Source organism: Dromiciops gliroides, chromosome 2, assembly GCF_019393635.1.
Source record: "Dromiciops gliroides isolate mDroGli1 chromosome 2, mDroGli1.pri, whole genome shotgun sequence".
NCBI lineage: Eukaryota > Metazoa > Chordata > Mammalia > Microbiotheria > Microbiotheriidae > Dromiciops > Dromiciops gliroides.
In genome coordinates this window covers 270,784,923-270,805,128 of record NC_057862.1, presented here as the reverse complement: position 1 = coordinate 270,805,128, position 20,206 = coordinate 270,784,923, and the positions used below count along the sequence as shown (strand labels likewise).

At 33.9% G+C, this 20,206-nt stretch overlaps 1 protein-coding gene across 2 annotated transcripts in view; it reads left to right on the top strand.

Moving 5' to 3' along the window:
• Positions 1-20,206, top strand: part of SLC25A21 (solute carrier family 25 member 21) — a 745,362-nt gene that overhangs the window by 635,431 nt on the left and 89,725 nt on the right. For both annotated transcript variants that reach the window (XM_043989383.1, XM_043989381.1), the window contains exon 4: positions 2,408-2,474. In XM_043989383.1, the coding sequence (XP_043845318.1) occupies positions 2,408-2,474 (67 nt within the window). The remainder of the gene's footprint in view (positions 1-2,407; positions 2,475-20,206) is intronic.

The following is a 20,206-nucleotide window of genomic DNA, read 5'->3' as shown; positions in this document are numbered from 1 at the left end:
ATTATTTTCTTTTGCTCCTTCTGGACAATTTTAAAGGAAACTTAAGAAACTCATATCTATTAAACATATGGCCACAAAATCCCAGTTCCTCAGATTGACAAATAGTAATCAATTCTAAACCTTTTCTCACAGCAAAACAGATGCAAAACTTGCCTTTTCTACTCTGTTTCTCTATCTCTAGCCAGATAGGACTGTAGAAAGCAATACCTGTGAGGGTTTCCCCTCTCTCACTCTATAGATGCCACTACAGAACAGCAATATTCAACTCAATTCCAATAAGCTCACAGCAGCTGCTCTAGCCTTTCTCCAATCAACAATCAATACTTTTGTCAATGATAATTTTTTTAATTTAAAGCATCCACATTTCCCTGAAACTATCACTATTTCAGTCATTGCTCTTTCTATTCCTCATAAGAGAGCTTTTTCCTCAATTTTTCTGTGATATTTTATCTGTTCATAAGTGTATTTTATGAGTTTTTTACACAAATATTCTTTTTCTATCCTTTTCAGAAACCAAACAACTCATATAAAGGGGGCAGTAATTTACATCTAATATGTCTCAATAATTTTCTGAGAGACCAGTATGCTCACCTCCTTTTTTCAACTCTATCCCCCTTCAAGGGGATTTCTAATTTCCTTATGACTGATTTTTTATTGCTAATGTGTTGGAAAAAAATTAATAAATTAATTAATGATTAAGTTTAAATTATAATAAATTTATTACCGTGTTGCACATCCCTGAATTATTTGCATTTTAATAAGAAACAATCCATTCAAAAAAATCAAATTCTAATTGTGGAGGTTCAGGTAGAGTCAGGATTCAAATGTTTCTTGACTCCAAATTTCAGACTTTCCACTATAACACTCTGAGTTGTTTCTTTTTTTTTTAAATAACTACAATTAAGGAAATGTGTATGGGACACAAACTAAAATTTAAAAAATTAATGAATAGCACCTAAGTTATTTGGGGAAACAACATTCAACACAATTTTCCAGAGAATTATGCCCAAACAAGCCTGTTGGACCTGAGATCCTTAAACCAAACCAATATCTCAAACAGTTTAGTGGCAAGGTCTCACAGATCTCAGTGTTTTAGGCCTTTGGGCAGGAACAGAATCAAGGTACATAATTGGCCTGTATCAGGGAACTATTTAGTCATCCATTCAGCATAAGAGCACTAATTTAACCAGTGTGTCAATTTCCTTATATATAAAGAGATAATAATATCTGTACTACCTATCTTACTGGGTTTGAGGATGAAATGAGATAATGCTTATAAGCTGTAAAGTGTTATTAAATATCAGATATTTAAATCATATTTTATCATAAATAAATACAATCACCCCTAGACAGATTTCAATTATGCAATTACTGGATTTTGTAATTTCATTCTGGATTTTTTTATATTATTCAATATATTACTATATATAACATTTATGAAACCCAAGCAGCATTATGTTCATGTGAACTTTTGAAATTCAAAATGAAACTACAATAAATATGTAAAGCATTTCAGATTTTAAAATTCTTAAATTTTGAATTCAGTATAGAAACTAACCATCAGCTTAGCAATTATGAATGCCCATTATTTTAGTTAGTTCTTTCTGTAGATAAACCTTAATGTAGAGTTGGGTTCCCCAAACATGACTACCACTTTGTTCCTTCTCTCCATGGATCTCCTCATCTGTTCTTCCCCTTCACTCAATAGTAATTCACAACCAGCACCATAATACATCACCTTATAATCACCAAATAAATTATTATGACTAGGGAAAAATTTTTAAATTGGGATTAATTATGAAAAAGATCCCCTAAAACTCCATATTTTCCAGTCCAATTCATCCAAGTTGCTTTTAGTGCAAATGAGACTTACAGCTTGCTGTAGATGCTTGCAATCAGAATACCTAAGATGAGAGCTCATATCACTAATTGCTGCCTGTTTCGTCTTTGGGAAGTCACTTAATGACTCTGATACTCAATTTTCTCAGCTATAACATAAGTGGCTTAAACTAGATAATCTGTGTCAGTTTTGAAACTATGACCCTATGAATCCATGATACATCTTGGAAAATCAAATTGATAAGAAATACTGTTTTCTTCACAGCTAGAGGAAGATAGATGCAGTTTTCTGTTCATCAGATTTTACTAGTAAGAAGTTTCCAAGTTTAATGTCAAATTCATGATCTTAGTAGTATCATGATTCTGGTAATGGTGAGATTCACACCATTTTAAACTATTAATCTAACTATTTCAATTAATACAAAAGGAGAGTTTATTATTAGTGATGGTAACCTGGATATTTGGAAATGAGTCAGGATTAGGGGGTTTTGTCCATAAACAAAGACCAAATTGCCTTTTACCTAATGCCTATAAGTAAATGAAAATATTTTGTTTTCATCCCTGCCAGGTTGTTTGGGTTTTACAAAGGAATTCTCCCACCCATCTTGGTTGAAACACCAAAAAGAGCAGTGAAGGTAAGTATTATGTACCTTACCTTTGGGAAAAGAAGTTCCATAATAATAAAAAACAGCTATGGCAGCAGAATATTTTATGGTATTTCTCAATATTCTCCTGTATGGGTCATTAAGGTAAAGTGAATTATTTTCAAGGCCCTAAAATTCTTAACATTGACAGTCTGTGGCACACATTGAATTACAATTTCTCTCTCTCTCTCTCTCTCTCTCTCTCTCTCTCTCTCTCTCTCTCTCTCTCTCTCTCTCTCAAGTATATTTAGCAGCTCTCAGGTTCTTTATTTCTCCAAGTAATTATACTGTCTTGTTAAGAAGTAGCAAAACATGGCTGTAGTTTAGATATTAGATTTTTCAATATTTGTTTTGAATAATTTCCCTCCAAACATACCTCTCCACAGTCTGTCCCTTGAATTAAATTTGAATCACAGAACCAAACTATTTTTGTAAGGGCTTACTCTTTTTCAGGCATTATACTTTATGCTGAGTACTCAGGTTTTATGAAAAATACTATCTTACCTATCTGGAGCAGAAAACAAAATAAATGAAACAAGCAGTCAGGCAATAAATGTGGTTCATCATTATGTTTGTTGCATCACCCTTGAGAATTTGTGTAATAATTTTAAGGATCCTTAAATGCTCACTGCTGGAGAAGACCTTTTATTTAATATTAATATTCTTTGAGTGACACCATATGGCTGTAAATCATGGAACATGATTTTGGAATTTATAAATACTCTAAAACCAATGGGAAGACAGATGTTCTCCAAACCTTTCCTTCTTCTGAAATTTCCTAGTATTGTTGAGGGCAACATCATATCCCCAATCACCAAAACACTACTACAGTGATATCCTCAACTCATTTTTACTCATTCTTCATATTTAATTAATTGCCAAATCTTGTTATTTCTACCACTATGACATTTCTTTTATACATCCCCTTACCTCTGTTTATCCTACTCAGGTGTGGTATAAAGAAGCATGTTGAATTTATGTCAAAGATAAAAGGAATGGTTCAATATTAGGAAATTAACCAATATTGTTGATCATATTGAAAAGCAATGTTATATAATTATTCCAATAATTTCAGGAAAAGCCTTTGACAAAAAAAAGAGTTATTTACACAGAAACACACACACACACACACACACACACACAAACACCACACATCTAAAAAGCATAGGCATGTCAGGATCACATTTTTTCATGCAATAAAAAAGTATGTAATAAAAAACAAAAGCTAGTATTGTTTACAATTCAGAAATAATAGTGATTTTACAAATAGCTATATGAGATATCCCTTCTTCCTATTATTATTTTGAAATAATTCTAGAAATACTTGTGACAGCAATGGGACAACAGAAAGAATCTCAACACATAAATATGAGCAAAGAGGAGAGAAAATTATTCCTATTTGTAGAAGTCATGATGATTTCCCTAGAAAATACCAGAGAATCAATACAGAAATAAATTGGGGAAAATAGCTTCAATAAAGAACATAAAATGAATTCATAAAAATTTATCAACATTTAAAAAAAATAACAACAAACTAAGGTGTTCATGGATTTGGAGCAAGAATAAGTGGATTTATAGATAAAAGATGAACAAGCATTTTAAAGAACTTACTATGTGTTAAGTGTTTGGAATAAAAAATGGCTTTGCCATTGAAAGAAATAGAGTGAGATGAGTCTGGAGAACTTAATATCCACAATGTAAATGCATATTTGGACAAGATAAATGTAGGAATTTGTTTTTCTTGATTGTATATTTTTGTTGTTATGTAGATCTGTGGAAGAGGAGAGGAAATCAGTGAGTAGAAAGGAAAGATAATAAATAATTACAAAATAAAAATTTTAAATAATTATGGAATAAAGAAGGAATAAAATAAAAATGAAATAAGAGGATAAAATGATAGAAATAAAATCTCTGAAGAAAAGAATTGGAAGAATCATACTCTTAAAACAAAGTAGTAAACTATACACAATCCAGGAGACAATAAGGTTCATTGGAACAAAATCAAATAATTAAAAGATCAAAGTTTTAGAGGAAAGGCAGTGACTTCCCTGAGCTCTTCCCAAGACCCCTGCAAATCCCTTCAAATAGTGCCACAAGATAATTCCTGGAGCAGCAGAACACATAAGAGGACAGGGTGAGATCATTTTCCAGCCAAAGATGGCTTAAAAGGTTAGCAGGAAAGGTCTATTTTACTGGGGTAAAAGTGGAATGCAGACCCATACAGGTCACAACAGTACAGATCCAGTCCCAGGCAGGCCACCCCAGAGAAACAGGCTTTGAGAGTTTGGGAATCAGCTGTGGCAGCATCTACTTCTAGAACTCAGCTCATGGATGGTGAAGGGGTTGAGCAGCTGGCCAGGCGGAGATTATAGAAGTCTCTGCTGGTGTTGAGGTAGGACTCTTGTTTTGCCCATGCTCAAATCCAGGCTTTAGTCTTGAATGGTGGCCCAGGCAGGGGAGAGGTGCAGGAACACCAGAGCTTGCAGTCACAGTGAAACAAGAGTCTGTTCCATGTTAAAGGGCAAGCAGGCCTGTGGTTGCTTGCAGACAAGAGCACAGGCAAGGGGAGTGGTGAATGTTCCTATCCTTAAATTGTACCACCTTGGACCCCCTGAAGCTTGTAACAGTGCATCCTGAAAGCAGTGCCCTACTTTAAGAAGGAGTTAAAAATCAAAAAATAGGCTAGGAAAATGAGCAGACAGAAAAAATGCTCACCCTAGAAACTGTCTATGGTAACAAACAAGATTGAGGTGCATCCTCAGAAGAGGAAAGAAAAATCAGGGCTCCAACATCCAAAGGTCCAAAAAAAATATGAATTGGTCTCAGTCCATAGAAGCACTCAAAAAGGCCTGTGAAAATAAATTAAGAGAGGTATAGGAAAAATGGAAAGAGAAATGAGAGAGATGTAGGAAAGTCACAAAAATAAAGTCAACAGCTTGAAAAGCCAAATTGGCCAAATGAAAAAGGAGATACAAAAGCTCTCTGCAGAAAATAATTGCTTTAAAATTAGGACCAAGCAAATGGAAGCTAATAACTTCATGAGAAATCAAGACACATTACAACAAAACCAAAAGAATGAAAAAATGGAAGGCAATGTGATATATTTCCTTGGAAAAACTGCTGACCTGGAAAATAGGTCCAGGAGAAATAATATGAAAATTATTGGTCTACTTGAAAATCATGATAAAAAAAAGCTTAGATATCATCTTCTAATAAATTGTCAGAGAAAATTGCTGATATTCTAGAAGCAGAAGATAAAATAGAAATTGAAAGAATCCACTGATCACCTCATGAAAGAGATCCCAAAAGGAAAACTTCCAGGAATATTATGGCCAAATTCCAGAGCTCCCAAGAGCAAGCAACCAGAAAGAAACAATTCAAGTATTGTAGAGCCACCATCAGGATAACACAAGATCTAGCAGCTTCTACATTAAAAGACCAGAGGGCATGGAATATGATATTCTGGAAGGCAAAGGAACTGGGATTACAACCAAGAATCACCTACCCAGCAAAACTGTGTATAATCTTTCAGGGAAAAAATGTGAATTCAATAAAAGAGAGAACTTTCAGGCATTCATCATGAAAAGACCTGAGTTGAATAGAAAATTGGACTTTCAAATAGAAGACCCTAGAGAAGCATAAAAAAGTAAACAGGAAAAAAGAAATCATGAGGGATATTAAAATGTCAAACTGTTTACATTCCTACATGGGAAAATGATAGTTGTAACTTATAAGAACTGCCTCATTATTAGGGCAGTAGTATGAAATATATTGAGACAAAGGGCATAGGTGTGAGCTTAATATGAAGGGATGATATCTTTAAAACAATGAAATTAAGGGATGAGAGGAATGCACTAGGAGAAAGGAAAAGGGAGAGATGGAATTGGGTAAAGTATCTCCCATAAAAGAAGAAAGAAAAAGCTCATGGAGTGGAGAGGAAGATGGAGGAGGTACAGGGGGATTAGTGAGCTTTACTCTCATCAGAATTGGCTCAAAAAGGGAATAATATACACACTCAATTGGGTATAGTAATCCATTTTACCCTGCTCGAAAGTGGGAGGGGAAGGAGATAAGGGGGAAAGGTGAAGGAAGGGAGGGAAAATTGGGGGAAGGGACAGTAAAAAGCAAAACACTTTTGAGAAGGGATAGGGTGGAAGAAGATAGAAAATATAGTAAATATCAAGGGGAGGGAATAAGATGGAGGGAACTAGAGTTAGCAATAGTAACTGTGAAAAAAAAAATTGAAGCAAGTTTGTCCGATAGGCCTCAGCTCTCAAACACATAGAAAACTGAGTCAAATGTGTTAAAATGAGAGCCATTCCCCAATTGATAGATGATCAAAAGACATGAAGTTTTCTGATGAAATAGTCAAAGCCACCTATAGCCATATAAAAAAAAAATGTTCTAACTCAATATTGATTAGAGAGATTCAGGTCAAAACAATTCTCAGTACTACCTCATATATATTGGATTGGATAACAGGACAGCAGAGGAAAGTGACAAATGTTGTGAAGGATATGGGGAAAATGAGATATTAATACACTCTTGGTAAAGTTGTAAACTGATTCAAACATTCTGTAGAGTAATTTGGAACTATGGTCAAAGGGCTATAAAACTATACATATTCTTTGACCTACTAATACCATTTCTAGGTTGTTATCCTAAAAGAGATTTAAAAGAATAGTTGAATTTGAAACTGGGGTGATGCCCATCAATTGGGGAATGGCTGAAAAAATTGTGGGTTGAGATTATGATGGAACAGTATTGTGCTGTTAGAAATGATGAGCAGGATGCTATCAGAAAAGCCTGGAGATACATGCATGAGCTGATTCAAAGTGAAATGTACTGTATACAAAATAACAGTAATATTTTAAGATAATCTGCTGTGAATGGCTTAGTTATTTTCAGCAATGTGATGATCTAAGACAATTCTGAAAGCGTAATCCATCTACAGAGAAAGAACTGATGGTATCTAAATACAGATTAAAGTATAACTTTTTTTGTTAGTTCCTTTTCCTAAAGTTTTTTTGTCTGTTTTCTTTCACAACCTGACTAAAGTGGAAATGTTTTACATGACAGCACATGTATAACTTATATTGAATTGCTTGAGTTCTTAAAGGGGGATGGGGAGGGAGGGAGGAAGAGACTTTGTAATGCAAAGTTTTTAAAATCAATGTTAAATTTAGTTTTTACATGTAACTTGGGGGTAAAAAATTCTAAGTATATAAATAAAAACTGCCACCTTGGAGAATACATCAGAGACAGATTTTCTAAGAAACATTGGATTCCATGAAAAACATGACAAAAAATGTTTTTAATGTTTGAATACCATATTTTAAGAGCTCATCAATAGAAATAGAAAAATTAGAAAGTCTAAAGTGAAAATATAAAGAATCTACTAATTCCCTTCAGAAGGGAACTCCCATTGAAAACTAGGATTTTCATAGATAAAATACAGAACTTCCAGTAGAAAGAAAAAAAAAAACTACACACCAGCAGCCAGCAAGAGTTCAAGCAACAAGGAGCCCCATTCAGTATCATACAATATTTGGCAGCTGTGACTAGAAAAGAGAAGAATTTTTGGAATATAAAATTTCAAAAGAATAAATAAAAGATTTCAATGAAGAATAACTTTAAAACTGAGAATAATTATACTGGGGGAAAATGACTCTTTTGTTTGTTTGGTGAAGCAATTGGGGTTAAGTGACTTGCCCAGCTAGTAAATGTCAAGTGTCTGAGGCCAGATTTGAACTCAGGTCCTCCTCAAGCCAGGGCCGGTGCTTTATCCACTGTGCCACCTAGCTGCCCTGGGAAAATGACTCTTTAATGGAAAAGAAGACTTTTGCACATTACTGGTGTAAACACTAGAGCTTAGTAGGATGTTTTTTTAAAGAGGGAATGTAGAGGTCCTCAAAGTCCATATTTCTAAATATATTACAAAATCATAGTCATTAAAATTATAGTTAAACATAAAAAAATTGAAAAGTGGAATAGATTAGGCACATATAGAGAGAAAATAGTAGTATAACATAGGATAAACCAAAAGACCTCAACTACTCAAGTATGATTTTAAAAACTTGAAAGCAGTCCGGCTGAAATTATATTTTTAGACCAAAATCTCACATTAAGATCTAAATGAATACGTAAGCTAGATATTTATCATAAACTATTTTGAGGAGAACAAAGGAAATAACCTTTGCAACTGTGGATTACAGGAGAGTTTTTGACCAAACAAGAGACAGGAAGTATCACAGGAGATAAAATGGAGATGTGATTAAATAAAATTTAAAAAATAATTTGAATAATAAAAACAATGCAGCTAACATTAGAAGTGAAACCAACCAAAAGTCTGTTCTAATTGGGTGAGGACTTGGTTGTGCTGTGAGGAGTTTATACAAAACCAGGAGCTACTTCAAAACCTAAGAAATTAGAGTGAGTGTTGAGCTGGGAGAGGGTAGTTCCAGCTAAGTCCTGGGGAAGGAATCATTTAGGGAAAAGGAGAGAAGCTTGGCCTCAGCCTTATTTTCTTCCTCCTCCTGCTTTTCCTCCTTCTGCTCTTCCTTCTCCTCCTCTTCCTCCTCCCCTCCCCCCATTATTGGATACAAGCCTAAAGAACTTTGAAGAACAAAAGGATTTTTAATTTTAATTTTAATTGTCCTAGTAATATTCCAGATACCAGCAGTTGACAGTAGTGTCTACATGGGGAGCTAAGAACAGATTGAATTCACTGAAGAAAAGCATAATCATGGCCCCACTAGGGCTACAGAGGCAGATAAAGAGAGAAAAGGATGAACTATAAGGAAAAACTTTATGTAATAATCTGAATAGTAAACATTCTTCCAACTTCCTGCCCTCCAGCCCCCCCACACACACACACATAGAGGCCAAACTATTTGGAGTAGTGTGTAATTTAAGATTCTAAATGTGGGTTCTAATCTGTTCCCCCAGTTTTGGGGGAAACTGACTAAAATCACTGATAAAACAAGTTTAGGTTTTTAAGGGTTTATTGAAAGATAGAAAGAGAAAGATTGAGAACAGAATTCTAACAGCCTGGTATTGCTATCTTTCCTCAATTTTCCTGTGAAGTCCTCTGCTGCTCCCACCACTACCATGAAGTCAGGAACCAGAAAGACACAGAGCTCTCCGCGCAGGCCCTCTTTCCTCCTTTCTGTCCCCTCCCAGAAAATAGAAGGCTCCTTAAGTTGATAGACTGGTAGCCTTGATAGACAGCACCCATGAGCAAACATCACTTCCTGATGCCAAGGAAAAGCCGTATGGCCTTGCCCTCTGAGGCATTCTCCTCATGGTGGAGCTTTCCTGTAGTAAGTATCCAGTAGGTGGCATCATTCCAACCATTACAGTAGTTATACCAAGAGCCTTGTTCTGCCACTTAAAGCCTAAAAAACCAGTTTAATTAATAAATATTTGACTTAATTGAGAAATAAAAAAATACCATAGCTGAGGATAATGCTATTTTAGAATATGAAATCACTTCTTAAACCTTTTCTTGGGGGGGGGTGGCAATGAGGGTTAAGTGACTTGCCCAAGGTCACACAGCTAGTAGGTGTCAAGTGTCTAAGGTCCTCCTGAATCCAGGGCCTGTGCTTTATGCACTGTGCCACCTAGCTGCTCCCTAAAATCTTTTAAAGGATAAAGACAGTTTTACCTCATAATGGAAAGAGAAGTAGATAGTAAAACCAATGTAAAGAAAGTTTGACAAGATGACAGACTAGATAGTTTCTCCAGTACCCATTAACTCTCAAACGTCTCTCCTTCAAAAATAAGAAGAGGAATTATGTACCAGTTATAGAACAATTCAAACTGAATCAGGGTGGGGAGTATGAGGAGGGAAGGAAGCATGGAGGCAGGGAGAGAGAGAGAGAATTCTGGCTTTGTACTGAGGGCACATATTAATATCCCTTTTTACTGTAGACTCTGAAGAAATACCATATACTACATGACCCTTTAATACAAGTGGCATACCAGTCATAAGGAGAAAAGGTGTAAGAAATTATTTTTCACTTTTCCAGGGGCATCCCCTTAGATAGAGACCCCCAATACTGAAGAGATTCTGTATGAAACACCTTTCATACTCTCCTAATCCTGAAAAAAAAAAAGCAGTAAATATTGATTCAACATAGCCAGAGAAGGAAAGAAGGATCAAGACAGGAACTTGCATAGGGGGTTAGTGTACATGGCTCTCCAAGACCTAGAGAAAATTGGAGTTAATTAATGCCTTTCAAGAATAGTTTTCTTCCCTCCTAAGTTACTTAGGGCATGTATGTAGGCCAATGAACCCTAAATTTCCCAACATGGAATAAGACTGATATAATTTTGAGGCCCTAACCTTGGGAGTTGGTGGTAAAGTCTTCCTTTAAACTTGATTTTTATAGGTAATTTCTTCCTTGTTTCTCTAACTGAAGGGGAATGTGGGTCTGAAAAGTAAAAAAAAAATAATAGTAAAAATGTCTCAAATAAAGGTCTCATATCTTCAACATATAAAAAACTTTGTCAAACTTATGAGAGTATGAGTCATGCTTCAATTGATAAATGGCCAAAGGATAAGAACAGGCAGTTTTTCAATGAAGAAATAAAAAATTTATAATCATATGAGAAAGGATGATGAATAAAAGGGGAGTAAGAGACAACTTCCTGAAGGAATTGAAAATTTTACTTGATCATGCTTTCAGGGCTGGAGAAGAGGGAAAGGGAGTATATGTGAGGAGAGGCAAGATAAAGAAATAAATACATTTTAATTTATTTTTATACACATATATATTTATTTGTTAATTAATTATAAAAGTATTTTATTATTTTTCAGTTACATGTAGAGAGAGTTTTCAACATTTGTTTTTATAAGATTTCTAATTTCAAATTTTTCTCCCTCCCTCTCCTCCCTCCTCCCCTCCCCAAGGCAGCAGGTAATCTGATATAGGTTTTATATATATATATATATATATATATATATATATATATATATATATATATATATATATATATTATATAATAACATTAAACATATTTCTTCATTAGTCATATTATAAGAGAAGAATCATAGCAAAAAGGAAAAATCTCAAAAAAGAAAAACAACAGCACCTTAAACAAAAGAAATAGTATGGTTCAATCTGTATCCATATTCCACAGTTCTTTTTATTTTTTTGCTAGATTTGGAGAGCCTTTTCCATCATGAGTCCTTTGGAACTTTCTTGTACCATTGTATTGGTGAGAAGAATCAAGTCTATCACAGTTGATCAATACATAATGTTGATGATAATGTGTACAATGTTTTTCTGGTTCTGCTCATCTCACTCACCATCAGTTCATGCAAGTCCTTGCAGACATTATATTTATTTTAATCATAAAATTATTTTATTATTTTCCAGTTACATGTAGAGATAGTTTCCAAAATTTCTTTTTTAAAGGATTACTAGTTCCAAATTTTTCTCCCTCCCTCCCTTCCCTCTCCCCTCCCAAAGACAGCAATCAATCTGATATAGGTTATATATGGAGAAATAAATGATTGAAAAGACAGTCAGGGAGTAGGAGATAAAAGGGAATATAGTCTGAGTCTGCCTAAAATAGTGGCCTGTTTGAGGCACTCATGAATCAAGAAAATATAGGCTTATAAGATCATAGTTTTAGAACCACAAGTGACCTTAAAGACTTTCTAGTCCAACTCTACCAGTTTAGACTTGACGAAATTGAGTCCCAGTGGGTTTAAGTGACTTGCTCAGCCAATAATTTACTGAGGCTCTGTTTTAACCCAGAACTTCTGTTTGGGACATGTTTTTGTTTTTGTTGTTGTTGTTGTTGTTGTTGTTTTTAATCTGGGCAACAAGTACGAAGGTGAGAAGATAAAAAGAAATAGATAATGAAGTAAAGCATGATGAATATGCCTCTAATAATGAGCCAAAATTTTACTCACTAATTAGGATAGCAGGCCACAAGGCAGAATATCCAGAGAGGAAATGGTTAAAATTTCCATGACATGATCAGTGGTAACAAGGAGGCTAATGAAAAGATGGCTAACAATTAGTGAGTAAACTAAGCATGACTGGGACCTGATTGAAATAATGGTCCAGGTGAAGCACTAACCAATCAGTACAATAAGGTCCTAGGGAAAAGTACCGGTAATGGAAGAGTTAAAAATCTCCTGGGCATAGTCACTGCCTCTGACATATAAAAGGCTGGAGAGAAGATGATGGAGGAGTAGAGAATGAAAAGAAGCATGTCTGGGCCCTGTCTGAATTAGTAGGATAATAGATGACTAAAACAATAACAACAAGAACAACTTTGCAACTTATTATTTAAAAGAAACACATCTCAAAAGCAAAGATATATACAGAATAAAAATAGGATTCTGGAACAAAATTGACTATGTATCTTGAGTTGCAGAAAAGTGGATTGTAACATCTAAAATTATAGCTATACTGTCTAAAATATCTAATGATAAATAAATTATAATAAAATATCTAATGATAAATAAATTATAAGCTTTAGCAAGAGTTAGACTTTTAAGCATTTATTAAGGAGAATAAGAATTTGGGAAAGAGAGAGAGAAAGACCTAGATTCATCTATCTATCTCAGGGAGCTACAGTTCTGCTCCAATCTCTACAAGATTCCTGGCAAAAGAGCCCGAGAGAGCCAGTCTCGTCCCCTCTTCCTCCCACAAGCAAACATCACTTCCTGATGCTAAAGAAAAGCCACATGGCCTTGCCCTCAGAGGCCTTCTCCTCATAGTGGAGCTTTTCTACAGTAAGTCTCCAGTAGGTGGCATCATTCCAATCACCACAGGATACTATAAAAGGCAATACAAAGCAAAAATAAAAACCTTTAATAAGAGATGCATATTGTGCTTAAATAAACTGTGTTGATATTAAACATAAATATACCAAATGGCATAGCACCTAAATTCAGAAAAGAAATATTAACTGAATTTTTAAAGGACAAAAATAGTAGAATGATAATAATAGGAAATGTTAATATTCCTTTATTAGAGCTTGAGAAATCCAACAGAAATATCAACAAAATAGAAAAAAAATAGAACTGAACACACTATTGGAGAATTTAAAGCTCAAAGACTTATGGTATCTGATGAATCGGACTTCTCCCTTTCTCTGTCTCTGTCTCTGTTTCTCTCTCTGATTCTAAAGATATATTTATATGTTTAAATATATATGCACCATATATACTTCACATATATATGTCTATGAGTGTATTTCTCAACAAAATGAAGCACCTTTATAAAAACAGATCACAGATGATGGCATAGAGAAATTTCAAATAAATATAAAAAAGCCAGAAACAATAAACACATACTGTGTAGAGCATAGTATAATAAAAATAGTTCTCAATACAGGGAACACAAGTTAAAACATAGGCCTAAAAAAATGAATCTTAAAATCATCAGAATTGGCTCAAAGACTTAATTTCATCAGAGTTGACTCAAGGAAGGAATAACATACACACTCAATTGGGTGGAGTAATCTATCTAACCCTGCAGAAAAGTAGGAGGGGGATAAGGAGGGAGGGTTAAAAGAAGGAAGGGCAGATCAGAGGAGGGGGCAGTCAGAAGCAAATCCTTTTTGAAGAGGGATAGGATGAAAGAAGATAGAAAATAGAGCACTAAGGACCAATGGTTAAGGAGCAAAAAACCTGAGAGAAAAAAGTTTCTATCACCACAACACCCCTTATTACCTCTGGAGAAATACTGTGGACTCCACAAAGATACAGAGCCTTGGGGTATAGCTGTGTTCTCCCAACACCAAGGAAGTATGCAGAACATGGTCATGATTCCACAACTAGAGAAAAGGGGTGTCTGTCTTTTATATATCTCATGTATAAATCACACAGGGAATAAGCTGTCACCTACTTACACTCATAGGTTATTCACCCATTTCATTATTTATTGCAATCATGATTTTTCCAAAATATATAGGTTCCATAATTCTGTGGCATATAGCAAAACTAGGAGGGCATTGATATAACAAGAGCTGACTTTTGCAGCAGCAAAGATGTTGAAACCACAAACCCAAAAAAGTTTAAATTCCAGGACTTCTCAAATGCAATCCAACTGATCCCATTCTGTGAAACATTGCATACAGCTCATCATTCACCTAGATGCCCTAAAAGAGATTAATTGATAGACTAACTCAAAGTATTGTAAACACAATTGTAGAATATAACCTAACAATTTTGTGGGTTTTTTCATTTTTCCCTTTGTTCCTATGTGAATTGTTAGTTAGAACACTCAGATTTCCTGTATATCTAATTAAAATCTAATTTTGTATTTAAAAAGCAACCACATAGGCCTAAAAAAATTTTAATAAGCAAATCCTAAACAAATTAGGACAAGCAAAAGAATAAATCACTGAAACAATAAATAACACAAAATACAATGATAATGATGTATCAATTTATCAAAATTTTTGGAATGCTACTAAAATAGTCCTCTGAGGGGAGAAAAACTAAATCCTTAAAACATGTATTTACAAAATAGAAAAAAAGAGAGAAATAAATATGTAATTTTAAAAAGTAGAAGACAAACAAGCAATGGGCAAAAAAGGAGTCCTACAAAACTCATTTTATGAAATAAATATGGTATTGATGCCTAAAACAGAGCAAAACCAGAAAAAAGTATAGACCAGTTTGCCTAATGAATGTGGTTGCAAAAATCCTAAATAAGATATTAGCTAGAAGACTACAATAATATATCACAAAGATTATATGTTATGACTAAGTAGGGTTTATACCAGGAATTTAGGGGTGGTTTACTATAAGGAAAGCTATTAATATAACTGACTATATCAATAAATAAAAGCAAAAAATCACATAATTATATGAGTAGATGTGAAAAGAGCATTTGACAAAATATAACACTCATTCTGATTAATAATACTTGAAAGCATAGGTATGAGTGGATTTTTTCCTTAAAATGTTAGGAAGCATCAACCTAAAACCATCAGCAAGTATTATTCATAACATGGATATTCAGGAGTGAAATAAGGATATACATTATAACTAATATTATTCATTGTGTGGGAAATGCTAACAATAGCAATAAGAGAAAAAAGAAATTGAGGGAATTAGAATGGACAATGAGATAATAAAACTGTCTTTTTGCAGATAATATAATGACATACTTAGAAAATCCTATAGATACAACCAGGAAGCTAGTTGAAACAATTAAAAATGTTAGCAAAGTAGCAAGATATAAAATAAACCCATATAAATCATCACGATTTCTATATATCACCAACAACACCATGAAAAAAGAGATAGTGGGGCAGCTAGGTGGCGCAGTGGATAGAGCACCGGCCCTGGAGTCAGGAGTACCTGAGTTCAAATCCGGCCTCAGACACTTAACACTTACTAGCTGTGTGACCCTGGGCAAGTCACTTAACCCCAATTGCCTCACTAAAAAACACACACACACACACACACACACACACACACACACACACAAAAGAAGAGATAGTAAGAGATACCCCTTTTAAAATAACCATAGATAGTGTGTGTGCACACATGCATGTATATGCATATATGTATATGTATGTGTATCTCTCTATATAAAGTACACACACACATATATACATACATATATAGATAGTTAGATATAAATATAGATATATTTCTAGTGCAGGATGGGGAGGGAGGGAGCCTTTTCTAAAGTTAAAATATAATGAAAAATTAATTTAATTTAATTCTTAAAAAGATAGCAACCTAGGAGGGAAAAGGACTATATGATAAACCAAACAAACAGCTGAAGAGAAAGGCAACAAAGACTACTATTACCAAAACAAAATTACTGTCTTGGTACTATAAAATCAAATTTGAAAAGTGATAATTACAAAAAAAATTATATTTTTTAAAAAATCATCAGTAGCAACAAAAGATCTAGACTGTCATTGGAACTAATAAAAAAGGTAGGAATGAAAAGTGAATAGCACTTACATTCCTCAAATTACATTATAAATAATCAAAAACTATTGGATGCTGGTTTTAAAAAAAATAGAAAAGTAAATCCATGAAATGGAAACAAGAAAAATTCAGAAAAATTGAACTTAGACAATGCAAAAAAATCTCCAAAAGTGTTTTAGGAAATAACTTATTTGACAAAATTTGCTGATAAAATGAGGCTGGGTTCTTAAAGAGTTGTTGACTATTTCTCAGGAGGAGGAGATTGAAAAAATTCTCTGAAAAGATTCCTTCTTGGAATCTCCAGGACTCTAAGTGGCTGAGGGATTTTTTTAATTATGCTCATTCTATGTGATTTCTGTAGCCTCAGTTAGCTATTAGAAAAATAATATTTACTAAGATATTATTTTAAGAACAGTTAGTATAAAATATTTCTCCCCCAAAAGCCTCAGGCATACTTTCCCATGAGTACACGCAGAGTACAGGTTAAGAATGACCTTAAACTTAGAGTATGATGGTAGTAAGGTACAGTGTAGAGAATATTCATGGACAAAGGGTAAACTCATAACTCCTAGTTAGTGGAAGTCCTTCTTTGAGTACAGTGTCTGTATTCTATTCTGATTCGAGGAGTCATACTCCTTGAAGCTGCTTCCCCTCCCACTTTGTCATTGGTGTCTTTCTGTTGTAAATTAAATGTATTATTTCCTATTAATTGCTTCTCTCTATGATCAATGGACCCAATTAAATTGGAGAGATGGAAAAAATGGGAGGAAATGAGCTGATCATTTTGGAGAACAATCTGGAATTATGCCCAAAGAATTGTAAAACTTTGTATATGCTTTGACACAGAAAGACCACATTAGGTTTGTTTCCCAGAGTGATCAGAAAAAAAGGAAAAGAATCTACATGTTCTAAAATATTTATAGCAGCTCTTATTGTGGTGAAGAGGGCTTCTTGGGCAGCTTTCTCTCCATGGGCTTGGTTCAAAATGAAATCCAAATTAATATCATCCACTGCTGGACTGTACTTTTATGTACTAAATTCACTTGTAGACTGACTGATATTTTATACCTAGGCTCAATGGCCATAACTGATCATATAACTTTCTTTCTTGACTCAATCAAATTGTATAAACCATCTTGTTTACACATATCAAACTTTAGAACTAATCGTTTGATCAGGATGAGTAAGGAACATTTATACTATAATAAATTCAAAAAGGATAAATGATTTGATATTGGATATCATATTTTAGAAAATAAAGCAAATGATATACTTTTCACAATTGCGGATGGGGAGGGGATTCTTTTTTTAACATATAAGGAATGTTTTTATTTTTTCTCAATTACACGTAAAAACAATTTTTAACATTTAAAAATAATTTTGAGTGCCAAATTCCCTCCCTCTCTTTCCTCTCTCCTCTTTGAGAAGGTAAGTACTTTGATATATAATAAATGTTCAATAATGGAAAACATTTCTATATAAGCTATATTGCAAAATAAAACACAAACAAAAAAAAACAAGAAAAAAAATTTTTAAATATGCTTCAAGCTGTATTCAGAGTCCATCTACTCTTCCTCTGGAGGAAGATAGCATTTTTTTTTATCATAAGTCCTTTGTTATAATTGTATTGCTGAGAACAGCTAAATCATTCACAGCTGATCATCTTGCAGTATTATTCTTACTCTATACAACGATCTGCTGGCTTATCTTGCTTTACTTTGAATTAGTTCATATAAGTCTTACAAGATTTTTCTGAAACCATCTTGCTCAGCATTTCTTATTGTAGTATTCCATCTCAATCATACACCACTGCTTATTCAGCCATTCTCCAATTGATTGTCATCCCTTCAAATTCCAATTCTTTGCCACCACAAGAGGACCTACTAATAAGTATTTGTACATCTGGAACCTTTGCCTTTTTCTGTGACCTCTTTGGGACACAGACCAAGTAGTGGTATTGCTGGGCCAAAGGGTATGTACAGTTTATAACCCTTTGGGCACAGTTCCAAAATCCTCTCCAAAGGGAAGAAGATTCTTGAAAAAATAGTTTTGTAGCATTGAATTAAAAGATTTTTGCATGAGGAAAATTAAGAATCAGATGGAATATTATTTTACCATAAGATATGATGAATATGGGGAGTTTAGGGAAGCATAAAAAGATTTGCATAAATGGGTGCAGAGTAAACTAGGAGAACCAGGAAAACAATATATCTAATTATTGAATATGCACATACACATTATTGAAGTCAATAATGTCAATGAGAAATACATTAAAATAAAGCCACAATCTGTAATTATAATGACCAATTTATGTCCCAGAGGAAAAATAAAGAAATATATGTCTCTTCTTTTATTGGAGATAAGGGGGACTATCTGGACAGAATATTGAACATTATATGTATAGTGACTATTTTAATTTTGCTTAACTACAGATCTTTGTTATAGAGTAAGGTTTCCCTGGGTTGGGTTTCAGTAGGAGGTAGGAGAGGGGAAGAAACATCTATAAATGACTTTGACATAAAAACAGAAGTCATCACCAAAAGTTTTTTTTTTTTTAACAAATTTGTGGAAAGATAAGGGGGCAGCTAGATGGTGCAGTAGATAGAGCACCAGCCCTGGATTCAGGAGGACGTGAGTTCAAAGCTGACCTCAGACACTTGACATTTGCTAGCTGTGTGACCCTAGGCAAGTCACTTAACCCCAATTGCCCCTCACACACACACACACAAAGATAAGGACAATAATTAAATAGGTTTAGAAAACATAGTGATATCTGCGTTTCTGGATAATACCCACAGTGATAATGACAGATTTAACAAACTAGAAAATATAATTATCATTAAAAGATTGAAAGAGAAAAACACTATTCCTAGTTTTAGAGCCATGAAGACATAATGAAAGAGAGTGGCAAAAGAAAAAATACACATAACATATAAACATATACAAAATTTCACTACATTAACATAGTAACAATATCATTTGATTCAAGATTGTAACAATGAAAAGATTGAAATAATACTTTAATTTGTCTTTCCATCTTCCAAATTATTAAGTTTTTGTGATATTTTAACTATTAGCTCAGGAGGAAGTTTGTCATGATGATCTGAGTTACTACACTGGAATATCCGGGGGGGGAAAGTACACCAAAGTATACAAAAAGACTGAATTGAATTATGTAACTGCTTCACTGATAAAAGATACCCAGATAATCAAACAAGGCAGAGGTCTTATTCAAAAGAAAAGTTGCTTTGTTTCTGTAAAGTAATATATTCATTTCTACTGAAATTTGCATACACAAAATAAATTGTAACATTTATTCTATTGGTCTATTTCTTCTTGACACTAAATATGGTAAAGAATTTGAACTTTGAGGGAATTTAGATTTATCAAAGTTGAGCACTGTTTTTTAGTTAGGAAAAAGTTGAGGTTTACCAAACTGAGTTAGTTTCTATGGATATAGAGGGAAAAGCATCCTGCCAGAACAATGATTAACAGATGAAATTTTGGGCAACTATACATTGTGTCTGGGTACCAGACATCTTGTTTCAAGTACATGTTACCTGAAAATTATTAAGACATGTGGTAAGCTTTTTAAGCATAACTCAGACTTAAGTTCCTACTTGCCAGATGGACAGCACTGGCTTTTAGGTACAGTATATGAAAATATTGAATTTGTGAGAGGAATGATTACCTGATTATAAATATTTTCTAAATCATTAATAGCATCAAATGTAACTTGAATAAGACAATGTAGCATGTTCAACTTTTAAGAATCCTCTATTATGAATAGTTTTGAAAAAAT